Genomic DNA, 16,240 nt, shown 5'->3' with positions numbered 1-16,240 from the left:
GATAAATAGAGGTCATTGATTTACCATAATTTATAAGATTGAAAGGGAGTTGGGGAAATGTTAATTTAATTGATGAAATGGTGGAGGATTCACTGTTGAAGGAATATTTGAATCAGAATATCTGACCACATTTTTAAAAAGTACTTGATTGAGCCATTGATGCACTTTAGCCTACAAGACCATAAAGATCAGATTTCTCCCAAGACCTTTTTGGGCTTGCATGGACATGATGAGCTGAATGGAACTTTCTGTGCAATGGATTTGTATGCTGTTTGTAAATTGTTTTTCTCGTTACAATTTAACAACACTTCAAAAATATTTCATTAAGTATACAGTGCTTCACCATGGCCTAAAAGGGTTAGGAAAGGCATTCTAGTTGGTAAGATTTATTTTAATACTGATAGGTCGATTAGTGCATGTATCGCCTAATGTGGCACAGAGCTACAAATAGCAAAGATGTCAGTCAAAGCAGCGTGTCATCTAAAATTAGACATATCCCTGAGCTGTCTTATATAAAAACTGGGCAGAGTTCCTGTTTTTATTTTTGCCAGAAAATCATGATATGGATAAATGCATGTGATTGTGTAAGAGCATGGAAATAACCAGCAGGTCAGACAACATCTGTGAAGAAAGAGTTAATGATTCAGGGCAATGATATTTCATACAAATTTGGAATTATTGTGGATAAGCAGGTTTCAAGCTTTGACCTGTGACCTTCCAGTTGTTGGTCACTTTAATTCTCTCACAAAACACAAAGTCTTTAAGTATCAGCAGGTCAAGCAGCATCTCTGGAGGACATGGATAGGTGATATTTCAGATCAAGACCCTTCTTCAGACTTAGACTTTAATTCTCCATTCCAATCCCTCTCTGGCCTATCTGAGTACTTTTGCTGTTCCAATGAGATCCACAATAGGCTTCAGGAACAATGCCCCAGCTTCTGTCTAGGCACTTTATAACCTCAAGAGCTAAGCATCAAATTCAATTTCAGAAATATCCTTTCCTGTTTGTATCAGAACTAGTTATTTGCAGTCACAGATTCTACTGCAAATCACTTGTCTGTAATATCTACTCAGTTTTTGCTTTCCACAGCGTTCTCCTTTAGATTTCTGGTTTTAGCAACAGCTCTTCTTTCCATTTGGAGACCCAAGAAATTGCAAGGGCTGTAATTATGAACAAAAATAAACAGCTGAAGGAATGTAGCAGGTCAGCCAGCATCTGTGGAGGGAAGAGACAGACAAGGTTCAAGCCAGGCCCCTTTTTAAACAGATGAATTAAGGGGAAGAAAGCTGGAAAAGAGAGCTGGGAAGGGGCAAAGGCTGCCACTAATGGATGGAAACAGGTGAGGGAGCAATTGGTAGATGGGTGGAGTAAATGACAAAGGTTAGAGGTGAAAAGGAGCCAAAAAGGTTTCAGCTAAGGAAAGAAGAGGAGTGAAATGTAAAGCCGATGGAAGGGATTTGGGAGAAATGGGACAAGGGGAGGGGGAATAAAGGGGGATAAAAGGTAAATACGGGAGTTGGGAATAGGAGATGAGTGTATGAAGAAAGAGAAACCAGCATGGTGATTAGGGTGGTGGGAGATAACGGGAGAAATATGTGTACCAGGGCTGGGGAAAAGGAGGGGTCAATGGGTTATATTATTTGAACTTGGAGAATCCAATGTTCATACTGTTGGCCTGTAAACTACCCAAGTGGAATATGAGGTCCTGTTCTTCCAGTTTGCATATGGCAAAATTGTTAGCAACCGGAAGTCCAGCAGGCTTTACATTATACCACCATTTCTGCAATTTAAAACTTATTTGTTTTCCCTGCAAAAAGTTTTTGAACTGAAAGATTAATTTGTTTCTCTTTGCAGATGCGGCCTGACCTGTTTAGTATTCTCTGTGTTTTCTGTTTTTATTTTGGATGCGGAGTATGTGGGATTTGGCTGAAATAGAGCAAAAGTGAAGTTCTGTTATATGGTGGAAGGGAGGGAGAGATTAAATGAGAAAAAATGACTATGAATTAACAAAAATTGAAAGAAGGTGTAAGTAAATGATTACACAAAGTACTTGGGAGGAATGCTGGAAGTCTGGAATACAAATGTGGCAAATGTTCAGCATCTGAATTTGTTGAGCCTGTGATGCTGTAATATTGAGGTACAAATAGCTGCAGATGCTGGAATCCTGAACAAAGCACAGTGCTGGAATAACTCAGTGGGTCAGCCAGCATCTGTGGAGGGAATAGCCCTTGTTATATTCCTCTCTGCTAGATGTGGTGCATTCCTAATCTTATGTTGAGCTACATTGAGGCAATGTGGAGGCTGAAGATAGAGAGGTTATAAATGGAATGAGACAAGAAATTAAACTGAATTACAATTGGAACATAAGGATCGCTGCTGTGGATTGAATGGATGTGTTCAGTAAGTATCCTGTAACTGCTAAAATGTGGGAAAGGAAAATCAGCGAAATGTCTCATATTTATTGTTGGTAAAGTTTTTGTATGAATGGAGATTAAATAAAGAACTAGGGTCCCCCCCCTTATATACTTCACTTGGAGATGCTAAGTGCTTACCGTTAAACTTTCACAGGGGTAATGAAGGGTAACCACTGTCTGTGAGACAGTACCCAATGCAGGAACCAATATTTTGAGGAAAGTTTGGGGAAATAATTTGAAAGCCAAAATCTACTGAATTACTGGCAGTGATTAATTCAGACAGATTTTTATTTTTCCTTCAGTAGAATGGTGCAAAGGAACCACTTTTTTAGTCTCAACTTTAATTATTATATAAGCATCAGAATAAAGATTAACTTACGTAGCCCATCTATAAAATGCAAGTAATTTAGTTATCCTCCTACTATTTTCAAAAATGTTGTGATGATCAATTAAAAAAGAAGTCCATCTCTTTTAAATAAAACTGTTCTGCTTGTCATTATAATGTACTACCATTTACGTTTGAGTCTTGCAATTTGTCTGGTTTTGTTGCTGACCTTGACTTCTACAGAAACAACATTTTGAAAGAGACAATCCATGTTTTGACAAGAGTAATTTATATTCTGAGAGCAATAAAGGTATGAAAGGTTCAGTATCTGCACAATAAGGTTCAATAGACAAGGTTTTCTCACAGCGACATTTTCTTCTTTCGTGTATATTCATTTGGAGAATGCACAAATCTACAACTTTAAAAGAAATCTGTTTATTGAAGGGAGTTTGTGTGCTAATTTAATTATTATTTTGTTTCTTTTGACTTTTCTAAATTTGGTGCTTTTGATTGTCCCCATATGGATTACATAAATATACAATTATTTTATAGAATTGAAGTACTATACTAATACCGCTAAGTTCTAAAATACCTAAAAAGACCTCAATTTATATTGAAGTTGGTTAATATATATTGAATTAAAATGGTATTGATTCTTAAAGATTACTTTATAACATAGAACGTAAAACAGCATAACACAAGAATAGTCCATTTTTTTTCTACACAAAAATAGGCCATTTGGCCCACAATGTTTGTGCCGAATGTGATGCCGTTAAACTGGTTATTTTTATATTAAGACTCATAGAAAGCTGGTTTATCTTGCCCTTTTATATAAAATTGGCTAAGAAACTGGAGAAACCTGTAAAAATAAAGTGCCAGGAGAGAGTTAGATAATCTATCGATCTTTCTTAAGTGACAAATAGTGATCAGCCATAATTTTAGGTCAATGGAGTGCTGGCTTGTTGTGGAAGATTGTGGAAAGGAAAAGTTTCCAGCATAACAATGAGCAACAAAATTGCTTCATTGTAATTTCTTCAAATTAAATAGCCTGGATATGAATGAATTGAGGACATTCCATTGCAGAAATAAGGGAGAAAGATCTCTCGGCTATATTTCAGAAACTGGTCATTCTCACTGAAAGCTTGGAATAAGTAACACAGCATTGGGAAGATGAGAAGTCACCTGCTGACGTGAAAGATAAAGTATGATTTGTATGTTCAGGTAAGCATACCAACAGAGAAGACAATCACAACATGATAACATGATAAGGAGGCAGTGATCACAACATGATAAGTTTTACTCTGCAAATGGAAAGGCAGAAGGGAAAATCGGAAGTGTCAGTATTACAGTATAGCAAAGGGGATTACAGAGGCATGAGGCAGGAGCTGGCCAAAATTGACTGGAAGGAGGCCCTAGCAGGGAAGACGGTAGAACAGCAATGGCAGGTATTCCTGGGAATAATGCAGAGGTTGCAGGATCAATTTATCCCAAAGAGGCAGAAAGACTCTAAGGGGAGGAAGAGACACCTGTGGCTGACAAGAGAAGTCAAGGACAGCATAAAAATTAAGGAGAGGAAGTATAACATAGCAAAGAAGAGTGGGAAGACAGAGGATTGGGACTCTTTTAAAGAGCAATAAAAGTTAACTAAAAAGGCAATACGGGGAGAAAAGATGAGGTACGAGGGTAAACTAGCCAATAATATAAAGGAGGATAGCAAAATTTTTTTTAGGTACGTGAAGAGGAAAAAAATAGTCAAGGCAAATGAGGGTCCCTTGAAGACAGAAGCAGGGAAATTTATTATGGGGAACAAAGAAATGGCAGACGAGTTAAACCGTTACTTTGGATCTGTCTTCACTGAGGAAGATGCACACAATCTCCCAAATGTTCTAGGGGCCGGAGAACCTAGGGTGATGGAGGAACTGAAGGAAATCCACATTAGGCAGGAAATGGTTTTGGGTAGACTGATGGGACTGAAGGCTGATAAATCCCCAGGGCCTGATGGTCTGCATCCCAGGGTACTTAAGGAGGTGGCTCTAGAAATAGTGGAAGCATTGGAGATCATTTTTCAATGTTCTATAGATTCAGGATCAGTTCCTGTGGATTGGAGGATAGCAAATGTCATCCCACTTTTTAAGAAAGGAGGGAGAGAGAAAACGGGTAATTATAGACCAGTTAGTCTGACATCAGTGGTGGGGAAGATGCTGGAGTCAATTATAAAAGACGAAATTGCTGAGCATTTGGATAGAAGTAACAGGATCATTCCGAGTCAGCATGGATTTATGAAGAGGAAATCATGCTTGACAAATCTATTGGAATTTTTTGAGGATGTAACTAGGAAAATTGACAGGGGAGAGTCGGTGGATGTGGTGTACCTCGACTTTCAGAAAGCCTTCGACAAGGTCCCACATAGGAGATTAGTGGGCAAAATTAGAGCACATGGTATTGGGGGTAGGGTACTGACATGGATAGAAAATTGGTTGACAGACAGAAAGCAAAGAGTGGGGATAAATGGGTCCCTTTCGGAATGGCAGGCAGTGACCAGTGGGGTACCGCAAGGTTCGGTGCTGGGACCCCAGCTATTTACGATATACATTAATGACTTAGATGAAGGGATTAAAAGTACCATTAGCAAATTTGCAGATGATACTAAGCTGGGGGCTAGTGTGAATTGTGAGGAAGATGCAATAAGGCTGCAGGGTGACTTGGACAGGTTGTGTGAGTGGGCGGATACATGGCAGATGCAGTTTAATGTAGATAAGTGTGAGGTTATTCACTTTGGAAGTAAGAATAGAAAGGCAGATTATTATCTGAATGGTGTCAAGTTAGGAAGAGGGGATGTTCAACGAGATCTGGGTGTCCTAGTGCATCAGTCACTGAAAGGAAGCATGCAGGTACAGCAGGCAGTGAAGAAAGCCAAAGGAATGTTGGCCTTCATAACAAGAGGAGTTGAGTATAGGAGCAAAGAGGTCCTTCTACAGTTGTACCGGGCCCTGGTGAGACCGCACCTGGAGTACTGTGTGCAGTTTTGGTCTCCAAATTTGAGGAAGGATATTCTTGCTATTGAGGGCGTGCAGCGTAGGTTCACTAGGTTAATTCCCGGAATGGCGGGACTGTCGTATGTTGAAAGGCTGGAGCAATTAGGCTTGTATACACTGGAATTTAGAAGGATGAGGGGGGATCTTATTGAAACATATAAGATAATTAGGGGATTGGACACATTAAAGGCAGGAAACATGTTCCCAATGTTGGGGGAGTCCAGAACAAGGGACCACAGTTTAAGAATAAGGGGTAGGCCATTTAGAATGGAGATGAGGAAGAACTTTTTCAGTCAGAGAGTGGTGAAGGTGTGGAATTCTCTGCCTCAGAAGGCAGTGGAGGCCAGTTCGTTGGATGCTTTCAAGAGAGAGCTGGATGGAGCTCTTAAGGATAGCGGAGTGAGGGGGTATGGGGAGAAGGCAGGAACGGGGTACTGATTGAGAGTGATCAGCCATGATCGCATTGAATGGCGGTGCTGGCTCGAAGGGCTGAATGGCCTACTCCTGCACCTATTGTCTATTGTCTATTGTTTAATCACAAGAACTATAATAGGATCTGTATTTCTATGGTTCTGTTCTAAATTAGAGGAATAAACAGTCTGTTTCAGATTAATTACTGGGAAGTCCAAAATAAGGACATGCAAACATAAGAATGAGAGACAGATATAGGTTAAATGGCCCCTCATGTTTTCTCTGATAGATCTTCCATCTCAATTCAGTAAATTTGCTTATTCCTCAGTGTTTAAAAAATAAATTAATTTTAGCCTTGAATATACACAGAGCACTCTGAGACAGTGTAACCTTTGGACACAGGGAGTTCTTTTAATGTCAATTGTAAATGACCACTTCTTTATTCTTGATTACAACCCTCAATTCCATTGTGTCCAATCACAACGACAGGTAGTGTATTACTCTCAGTTTTAATGTAAAACAAAACAGGCTGCCTGAAAGGGTATTGAATGTAGAGAGAATTTACACACCATGGAATGTGTAACAACCCATGTAACGGTTATTACTCCATTGTCATTGACCGTTGCTCACTGTTGCCCTCCACTGTATCAATACCATATAACACATAAAATCCAATAGTGTAATCCTACAATGGAAGCTTAAATTGTGCTAAATTAAAGAACAGGATGTCGTATGTAATCTCATGATTAGTCCCCATGCAGTAGACCAGGACAGATTCTGAACGTTAGAAACCAAGTAAGGATTTAAAGGATAATGTAGATTCAAGGATTACAAACGGTTGTGACATTGTGAATAGTTCTGGAGGTTGTTCAACAGTGTCTTATTGGATGATTCCTTTATACATTCAACAGATTTGCAAAGGTGGGAATGACATTATTTCCAAACTATTAGTTTTAAATACTCACTCATAGCAGACCCACTGGCTCTTTTCTTTGTACAGAATTTCACGAGGCTTCTCCAAGCCACTGCAAATAACTACACCATGAAGGTAGCAAAACACATCTTAACTAAATAAAAACATTTCCTTTGTCATCTGTTGAAGGCAGGATGATAATGATAATGATCTTGCTGGTAAATCTTGACTGTTCCAAGTAGAAACAAATCCAGGATTATTTAAATACACTGTCAAATGTGGAAATCTAGGACAGTGTGAATGATTTAGAATGCTGCACCTATAAATTTGTCCACTTGGAGTGTAGCAGTGGAGTTCAGTCTTTGCGAGATTTCCCAGCATTTATGGGTGAAGTCAACCCTTGGATCATATGGTAGTTATGAATCTATTGATTTTAATCTGACTTGTATGGCAGCAAAGATGAAGCAAAGTGGAAGGCAATATTTTTAAGAAGTGCTTCAATTTAGTTATATGTTTAGGTACCCTTTATCATTTAATAACATATAATTACTTAATTTGTAAAAATACTTTAATTTGAATTGATTTTAAATATCTGTTTGACATTTTAAAAATCAAGTTTATTAAATTACCCAGAACTTTTGCAGCTGCCAAAACTGGGAGAAGGCTCTTCTATTTGTTGGTTTTTAAGGGTGTTTTGGGGCTTTCTCGGCGTGCTGCAGGGAACTCTGTTGGTGTTTGAATCCACATTGATGAGATCCAGGCTGGTGAGATTATCCCTCTGCATCTAGGTCTAGTAAGTAAAAAGATCACTGACAATGAATCTGGGGATAGGGCCAGTCAGGTTCGATTTGTCCCAATGTAAAGATGTACATTCATCCACAATTCAAACAAATTACAAAACAGAGATGAAGCCTTCTTATCTTTTCACTGTTGCGGTTTATTCCTAACATTGCTTTCCCTGAGCAATAGCTTTATTGCAAGAGAATTTGCTCATATTCTGCTTGTGCTATGAGGGAAAACCTGGGATTGAAATTCATCTTTAGTGCCTTGCACACAAAGCATAAAGCAGTAGCTGTAGATTGATTTCTGGAATTTAGTACTATTGATTTCAATAGAAATTGTGCTACGGAAGGTGCATTTTATGCTCCAGTCTAATTGGCTTTTGTGAGCGCAGCACACATATGACAATACCATAATTTTTTTTATTTTAACAGTTGTAATGGTTGACATTATCCATAAGAGCAATGTTAACTCAAATAAATGGGTCTCATTTAAGCAAAATGGAACTCTAAACCATTTACAATGGATCAGAGAAGTCAAAGATGAAAAAAAGACCTGAAATTGGTAAGGGATTGACAATCACTGTAGGATTAGTTGAATATTGGAAAGGAATCAACTAGAAACAAACTAATTAGGTGCTCATTTAGAAAAAAATAAAGTAACCAGGTGAACAGGTAACTAATAATCCATTAGATTTACTTCAAGAGCAGAGGGTTTAATTGTCGTAAGTACCGAGGGAGGAACAATGAATATCATATTTGCAGCAGCTTAACAGGCCTGTAAATGCAATACATAGTGGTCAATTATAATAATCCAAAAAATCCAGAAAATTAATAGCCATACTACAAGGTATCCATTATAGAGCAAAAACTGGTCCAATGTGCAACCAGAGACACAGTCCATGGAAGAACATAATTACTGAGGTTAGTGTTGTGTAGTGTTCAAGAGCCTGATGGTTGTTGGGAAGAAGCTATGCGTGAACCTGTGAGTCATAGTTTTCAGGCTCCTGGACCTTCTTCCCAACAGTAAGAGTGAAATGAGAGTGAGTGTGGCCATGATGCTGTGGGTCTTGGATGACATTGGTTGCCTTTTCGAGACAGCGACTCATACAGTATAAATCCCTTCGATGGTGAGGAGGTCAATCCCTGCGATGCACCTGCCGATGTCTAGCGCTATCTTTAATTTAAATTGCTGAACCAGGCAGTGATGCAAACAGTCAGTGTGCTCTCTACCGAACACCTGTTGAAGTTCAGTAGAGTATTTAGCAACATATTGAATCTCACCAATCTATGCAAGTAAAGACATTGATGAGTTTTCTTTGTCATTGCAATGACGTCTCGGCACTTAATAGCAAGCAAGTCCAATTATTAAATTATTCGATTAGGATCTGAAATTGTGGACCAACGATCCAGTGACATTATTTTGAATTCATCTCCCTCCCCCCACGGAAATAAGGTATTGTAGTTCAAGAAAAGAAATAAAATCTGGAATGTAAAAAAAAATCAGACTCAATAATGGTATAATGATATAGTTGGATTTTTTTTAAAAAATCACCTGGTTCACAAATTCCTTCATGGAAAGAAATATACATTTTTCCCCTGCCTTGGCCTTATGAGATCCCAGATCCTATATATGATTGATTAGTAGGACTAGATATTACAATCCCTAAGGTTTGCACTACAATTGACTGGTGTTGTTCTTGGGGGTGATCTTAAGTGTTGCTTAAACTCATATTCAATGGTAAGAAGTTTGAACCTTTTTTGTCTTCCATTACAGTGAGGAATGTGGGGGAGTCGCTGTGGTGGATGTTCATGTTAAAAATGTATTTGGGTGTCTTGTTGCTCTTTATTGGTATGACTGTATGGCAAATCAAATTCCTCGTATGTTGCAAAACATACTTGGCTAATAAATTACAATTATGATTATGATTTCTGAATTATGGATGGACAATGAATACTGGCAGTATTTGTGACATCTGACTCCCATGGCTGGATAAAACAAAAAAATTATAAAATGAAGAAGAGATTTCCTAAAATGGACTTTGGAAAGCCTTCATCAGAATGCATTTAACTTTACAGAAGAGATTTAACAAATTTCTCATGAAAAATTGCAAATAAAAGTGAATTCCAGGAGAGAACAGTTACAATGACGGGGAACTGGTATATCCCATTGATTACTATAGGACTGCCACGATTTATAATTGGATGTTAACATTTTATTTTAGAGACTCGGGCAAATTGGTTAAGCTTGCAGGTGACACCAAACCAGAAGGGGCAAGTGATTATTCAATTAAAGGAAATGTACAAATATTTTTATGGGGATTTTGACATATATTTTCAAAGATCGTGTCAGGCAAAAAGAAACAAGAAATAGTAAGTATCTAAAGTTCTTGGCTTGTTTGATTTCCCCAAAGGAGAGCTTGGAATATAGCTTTTTATTTGCATGAAAGACTCAGAATAACCTGCTGAGATTTTATAGTGAGCTTGTTGTTTAAATATAACAAAAGTTCTTCCAACTGCTGCAATGGTTAGTAATAACATAATAATTTGGAATTACAGTCCCATTTTACGTTATTTTTTAAAGCCGTTATTTATTTTAAAGATTATGCGGCAGCATTTTTGGACCTTAAATCGTGTGGTGTTCGTTCTCGAGTGCTTATGAAAGATAGTGAATAAACAAAAGGCGGTGGCAAACAGGGTCAACTTTGGACTCTATATAAACCCACGCACCCTCGCTGTATTAACTGGACTGAAGAGCAAGCAGTCAGAGTGAACGAGGAGAACCTCAAATCTCATCCGTGACCGGTGCGGGATTCTCCAAGCACTCTGTGACTGATCCCATGGAACTTCACACTTTATATTCCATACACGTCTCTATTTATTTGGCACTGACGTGCATCAAGAGCAGCGAGTTTAAACCCCTGTCCAGTCTCAAGCGGAGAAATGAGACACAAGTTCGGATTGAAGCGATCAAGAAAGCCATCGTGGAACAGTTGGGACTCGAAAGCCCTCATATCTCCGGAATGAACATTTCTAGATCGGAGGAGGAGGAGATGTATAAACTTTATCTCCAGCGTGTGAGACAATCCAATCAAAATACTGGCTCGTGGAACAAAATATCTACGAGGATAAACTCTGTCAATTCGATTTTTCTGAAGGGTAAGCGTCGGTCCGCTTCGAGTATGTTTATGTAATTAACACGGGGTTTCACTGCTCAGGGGTGGGACGGAGCAGAGGAAAAGACAGTGTTCAAGGTGGCTCATGTTCAGCGGTGGTCACTATTGAATTCCCGCATGAAAATACAATATATACCAAACAATATAAATGTGAACAAACCACAAAAGACCACAAAACAGCTGGAGTAACTCGGCGGGCCAGGCAGCTTCTCTTGAGAACATGCTTCGGGTCGAGTGTCTTCTTCAGACTGATTGTGGGGTGTTTGTGCGTGTGTGTGTGTGTGTGTGTGTGTGTGTATGTGTGTGTGTGTGTGTGTGTGTGTGTGTGTGTGTGTGTATATATGTGTGTGTGTGTGTGTATGTGCGTGTGTGTATGTGTGTGTGTGTGTGTGTGTATGTGCGTGTGTGTGTGTGTGTGTATGTGTGTGTGTGTGTGTGTGTGTGTGTATGTATGTGTGTGTGTGTGTGTGTGTATGTGTGTGTGTGTGTGTGTGTGTGTGTGTGTGTGTGTGTGTTGGGGGGGGGGGGGTATGTGGGATAGTTTGAAAGGGGGCGCGACAAAGCCTGTCAAGTAACAGATGGGGAAAGGACACTAGACGCTGGGGTAACTCAGCGGCTCAGACAGCATCTGCGGAGGACCGGGTCCCAAATCGAAACGCCCTTTACGGAAATAAATCTACCGTTTCCCCATGCGTGGGCGTTCTGGTTCCTCTGTATATCAATGCTGTCAAGATTCCTCCAGCGCTTCGTCTCTTCTATTTAATATCGTATCTGGATAATGCAAAATGGTAATCAACAGGAACTCAGGGTTGGCCCTTCAGATTTAATGCGGATGCTTGGCAAAGCAATCACCAAATCAGACTTTGGTTTCTCAAGTGTAGAGGAGACAGTATTGTAGACAGCACTGGAAGAAAATGCAAAGAGCAGAATATTTATCATCTTTCATTGTGCTTTATCGGTTTCTCAAAACCAAGCCAAGTTCCTGGAATGCAGCCATCAAGGCAATAAATACAAATCTAATTAAAGTGTAAGAAAATAACTGCAGATGCTGGTACAAATCGAAGGTATTTATTCACAAAATACTGGACTAACTCAGCAGGTCAGGCAGCATCTCAGGAGAGAAGGAATGGGTGACGTTTCGGGTCGGGACCCTTCTTCAGATTAGTGTGCAGTTATCTCAAAGACTTGCAGAGAGAAACTGAAGTTGTTTATAATTGGGTTCTTACATTGTGTTAGATACAAATTAGAACATTTGGGCAGCGGCAGTTGCTGCCTCACAGCGCCAGAGACCCGGGTTCGATCCTGACTACGGGTGCTGTCTGTACGGAGTTTGTACGTTCTCCCCGTGTCCTGCGTGGGTTTTCTCCGGGAAGCCCCGTTTTCCTCCGGGAAGCCCCGTTTTCCTCCCACACTCCAGACGTGCAGGTTTGTAGGCTAATTGGCTTAGTCTAAATGTGAACTGTGTGTGTAGGATAATTGCAAAATTTCTCACAAGTCGATATAAGTCATTTAGAGATATCACAAATAACTGAGATCACAGGACGAATCCCTGGGCAACATTATTGGTCATGGACCTCCAGCCAGAATGGCACCCTTCCACCCCCCCCCCCCCCCCCAGTATCCTGTGTGTAAGCCATATCTGCATACCAAGTCACCATGCATCATAATTTTCTGAATCAGCCCACCATGACGGACCTTGTCAAATGCCTTACCAAAGTTCACGTTGACAACATCCACTGCCCTGTCCTCATCCATCACTTTCTTCACTTCCTCAAAACAACTCAATCAAGTTTGTAAGATGTGACCTGCCCCAGCCAAATCTTCTCCAATTGCTTCCCTACTACTGATGTGAAGCTCACTGGTCTATAATTTCCTAGATTATCTCTATTTCACTTCTTAAATAAAGAATCAACATTGGCTACTTTCCTGACATTGTCCATGGCTATCGTGAATATGCAGATCTTTGTCAAAGCCCCAGCAATCTCCTCTCTTGCCTCTCTCAGTATCCTGGAATAGAACTTTTCAGGCACTGGGGACTCATCCACCTTGACGATCTTTTAGTGACCAACACCACCTCCTTCTTGATCTCACACTGCCATAGCATATTAGTATACCCCACACCAATCTCATTATGCTCCATGTCCTTATCCTTGGTGAATCCCAATACAAAGTACTGGTTTTAGTGCCTCACCTACATCCTCTGACTCCAAGCATAAATTTCCTCTTTTATCCTTGTGTGGTTCTATCCTCTCCTTAGTTGCTCTCTGTTTTTTAATGTATATAAAAAAAGCTCTGGGATTTTCATGAATGCAACTTGCCATGAAAATTAATTGGATATTCCAACCAAATACATTAGTTTGTCATTTGTGAAACAAACTATGTTGGTTTTATGTGTGTATTTGTTGAGCATGTTTTCATATATATTTTTTAGTTCATTCTTTCTTTGAGTAAACAATGAACTTTCTTGCTACTGAGTGTAATGGTGCTACATCTATGAAGAGAGGGATAGATTTTCCAGAATGAGTTGTAGGCTGGAAAAGTTGGATTGTTTGCTGGTGGCCAGGCTTAATCTATTTATCTATTTTTGTACACTTTTAACATGTGACCACTCTGTGTGTGGCCAATTGCAATCAGTGGACATGCACTGCACACCAAATTGGACAGAAAAGAGTACCCAAAGGAAGTTCATGGCAAAAGTTTGTGACCAATGTATTCAGAAGAGATGCGTAGGAAGGAACTGCAGATGCTGGTTTACACCAAAGATAGACACAAAATTCTGGTGTAACTCCAAAGACATACAGGGTTGTAGATAATTTGGCTTGCTATAATTGTAAATTGCCCCTAGTGTGTGTAGGATAGTGTACAGGGGTTGCTGGTTGGCATGGACCCAGTGGGGCAAAGGGCCTGTTTCTGCACTGTATCCCTAAACTAAACTAAACTCAACAGGTCAAGCAGTATCTCTGGAAAAAAAGGAATAGGTGATGTTTCAGGTCGAGACCCTTCTTCAGACCTCAGAATAGAACTGCAGGGAGTGAAAAATAACAAGAATATCATTATGATTACAATGATTATTCTTGAAATCTTGACAGTACTAAAGCTACTGTATGTCCATAATCTATTTTGCATTTCACTAAAGTCTTTGGATATTTTGTTTTCTTATGATATTGGTGCAAACTACTTTTATGTGGTCATCTGTCCATTACCAAGATAACAATAACTGGAATGATTTCAATCTTGGAATGGGACTTCAGTCACACCATTTCAGTCACACTATAAGGGCAGCACTGTGGCACAGTGGTAGAGTTGCTGCCTTACAGCGCTTGCAGTGATGGAGACTCTGGTTCGATCCCGACTACGGGTGCTGTCTGTACGGAGTTTGTACGTTCTCCCCATGACCGAGTGGGTTTTCTCCGAGATCTTTGGTTTCCTCCCACACTCCAAAGACGTACAGTTTTGTTGGTTAATTGGCTTGGTATAAATGTAAATTGTCCCTAGTGTGTGTAGGATAGTGTTAATGTGCGCGGATCGCTGGTCGGTGCCGACTCGGTAGGCCGAAGGGCCTGTTTCCACACTGTATCTCTAAACTGAACTAAACTAAATTTGATTCAGGGACAAATGAAAGGAATTAAACAAATTCTGACAAAGAGCACAGCAACAGTGAGTAAAGCATTATTTACACAGAATTGGTTGGCCAAAAGCAAATGCCCTATCAATTGCTTCTGATAAAAGGGTGAATAGCATTGAGATAATAGGAAATGGGGAATTGAAGACATGAACTACTGAATAATGCATATTTTTCTTACATTTGTAACAGGAACAATTTGGGAAAAGTCAAATAGAACAACAAATGACTTGAACAACAACAAACAACACTTGTACTTTAATGTTTCCATTGCCAACAACATACTTGTCTTTCCTAAAGTAAAGATCTTGAAAGGTGAACTTAAATTCTACAAGCGCATGTATCAGAATTCAAATTCACATCAGAAAAGGATAGATGGAAACCCACAGCTTATAAGAATCTACAAATTATTCAAGCCAGCAACTAAAAGGGCAGAGATACAACCCCATTTCCTTGGTTCAAAAGTCATTACATCAAATTCAGAAAAGGCTGAAACGTTTGACATTCAAAAAACTGTGGAACATTGGATAAATTACCCACAGGAAAATTATGGCCTTGAATTTGAGCTGCTTTCCTGGTCTTCTGTACATAAACATGGTTCTGAAGATAAAGTGTCCATTGAAGTAGAACTGGAAATAGAAATGCAAAAGGTTTTTAAAGAGGTTCGGACACGTCGTGAAAGCTATACTGAGGACTGCCAGAGAAACCAAATACATTGTTGTAGGCGATCGCTACATGTGTCTTTTGAGGAGATTGGATGGTCAGACTGGATCAGAGCCCCATCAAGTTACAATGCCTTTTACTGTGATGGCACATGTCCACAAAAGTACAAACTTGCCACAATGCATACACTTATCAAATCAAAGATGAGTCGACTATCTAATGGAGCTATTCCAGCTCCCTGCTGTGTTCCTGCATCCTATGAGCCACTAACCTTACTCCATTTTAACAGTAATGACAAATTAATGCTCACAGCATTTGATGACATGATTGTCTCCAAATGCCATTGTTCTTAATTTTATCAACATATTTCCAATTTATGTTTTTATTGCAAGAATATTTATTGATATTTATATGCTTTACCATCTGCTGTAAAATATTTTTATCCTGGTAAGGGTCACTTTAGATAGCATTTCATTTTAGTCAATGTGTTAAATTCAAATAAATATTCTGTAGGTTTGTTTTTATCTACTTTTCTTGATGCCCCACTAAAGATTTTTACATCCGAGTATTCACATTTGCAGTTGCAGTAGGAGTGAATCGATGAAAACATGAATTGTAATGGAAGTCTTAGAGTGAAATAACTAAAATCTGGCTGCTGATTTTCTTTATGGCTTACTATACTTGACAAAAAAATATTTCTGCACATAAATCCTACAATAGTGGAGTGAGAGAGTTGCAAAGTAGTTAACCACCAGCCAAAAGGAAGCCTTCAATCTTCATTCATCCCATCACTTGAATGATGTCTGGTATTTTCCACATGCTTTTGTGCTCTGACTGAAGTGCATTCTCTTCATTCAAAAGGAGGTGAACCTAGAAAACAGGTGCAGGAGGAGGCCATTTG

At 39.3% G+C, this 16,240-nt stretch overlaps 1 protein-coding gene across 1 annotated transcript; it reads left to right on the top strand.

Moving 5' to 3' along the window:
* The first annotated feature begins 10,641 nt into the window (after positions 1 to 10,641).
* Positions 10,642 to 15,692, top strand: gdf15 (Growth differentiation factor-15). Its single transcript, XM_078410208.1, has 2 exons — positions 10,642 to 11,037; positions 14,869 to 15,692. The coding sequence occupies exons 1-2, from the start codon at positions 10,719 to 10,721 to the stop codon at positions 15,690 to 15,692; spliced, it is 1,143 nt and encodes a 380-aa protein (XP_078266334.1). The 5' UTR covers positions 10,642 to 10,718.
* The last annotated feature ends 548 nt before the right edge of the window (positions 15,693 to 16,240 follow it).

Source organism: Rhinoraja longicauda, chromosome 1, assembly GCF_053455715.1.
Source record: "Rhinoraja longicauda isolate Sanriku21f chromosome 1, sRhiLon1.1, whole genome shotgun sequence".
NCBI classification, from domain to species: Eukaryota; Metazoa; Chordata; class Chondrichthyes; order Rajiformes; family Arhynchobatidae; genus Rhinoraja; species Rhinoraja longicauda.
Note: the sequence above shows the minus strand (reverse complement) of the source record. Positions and strands in the feature narration are given on the sequence as shown.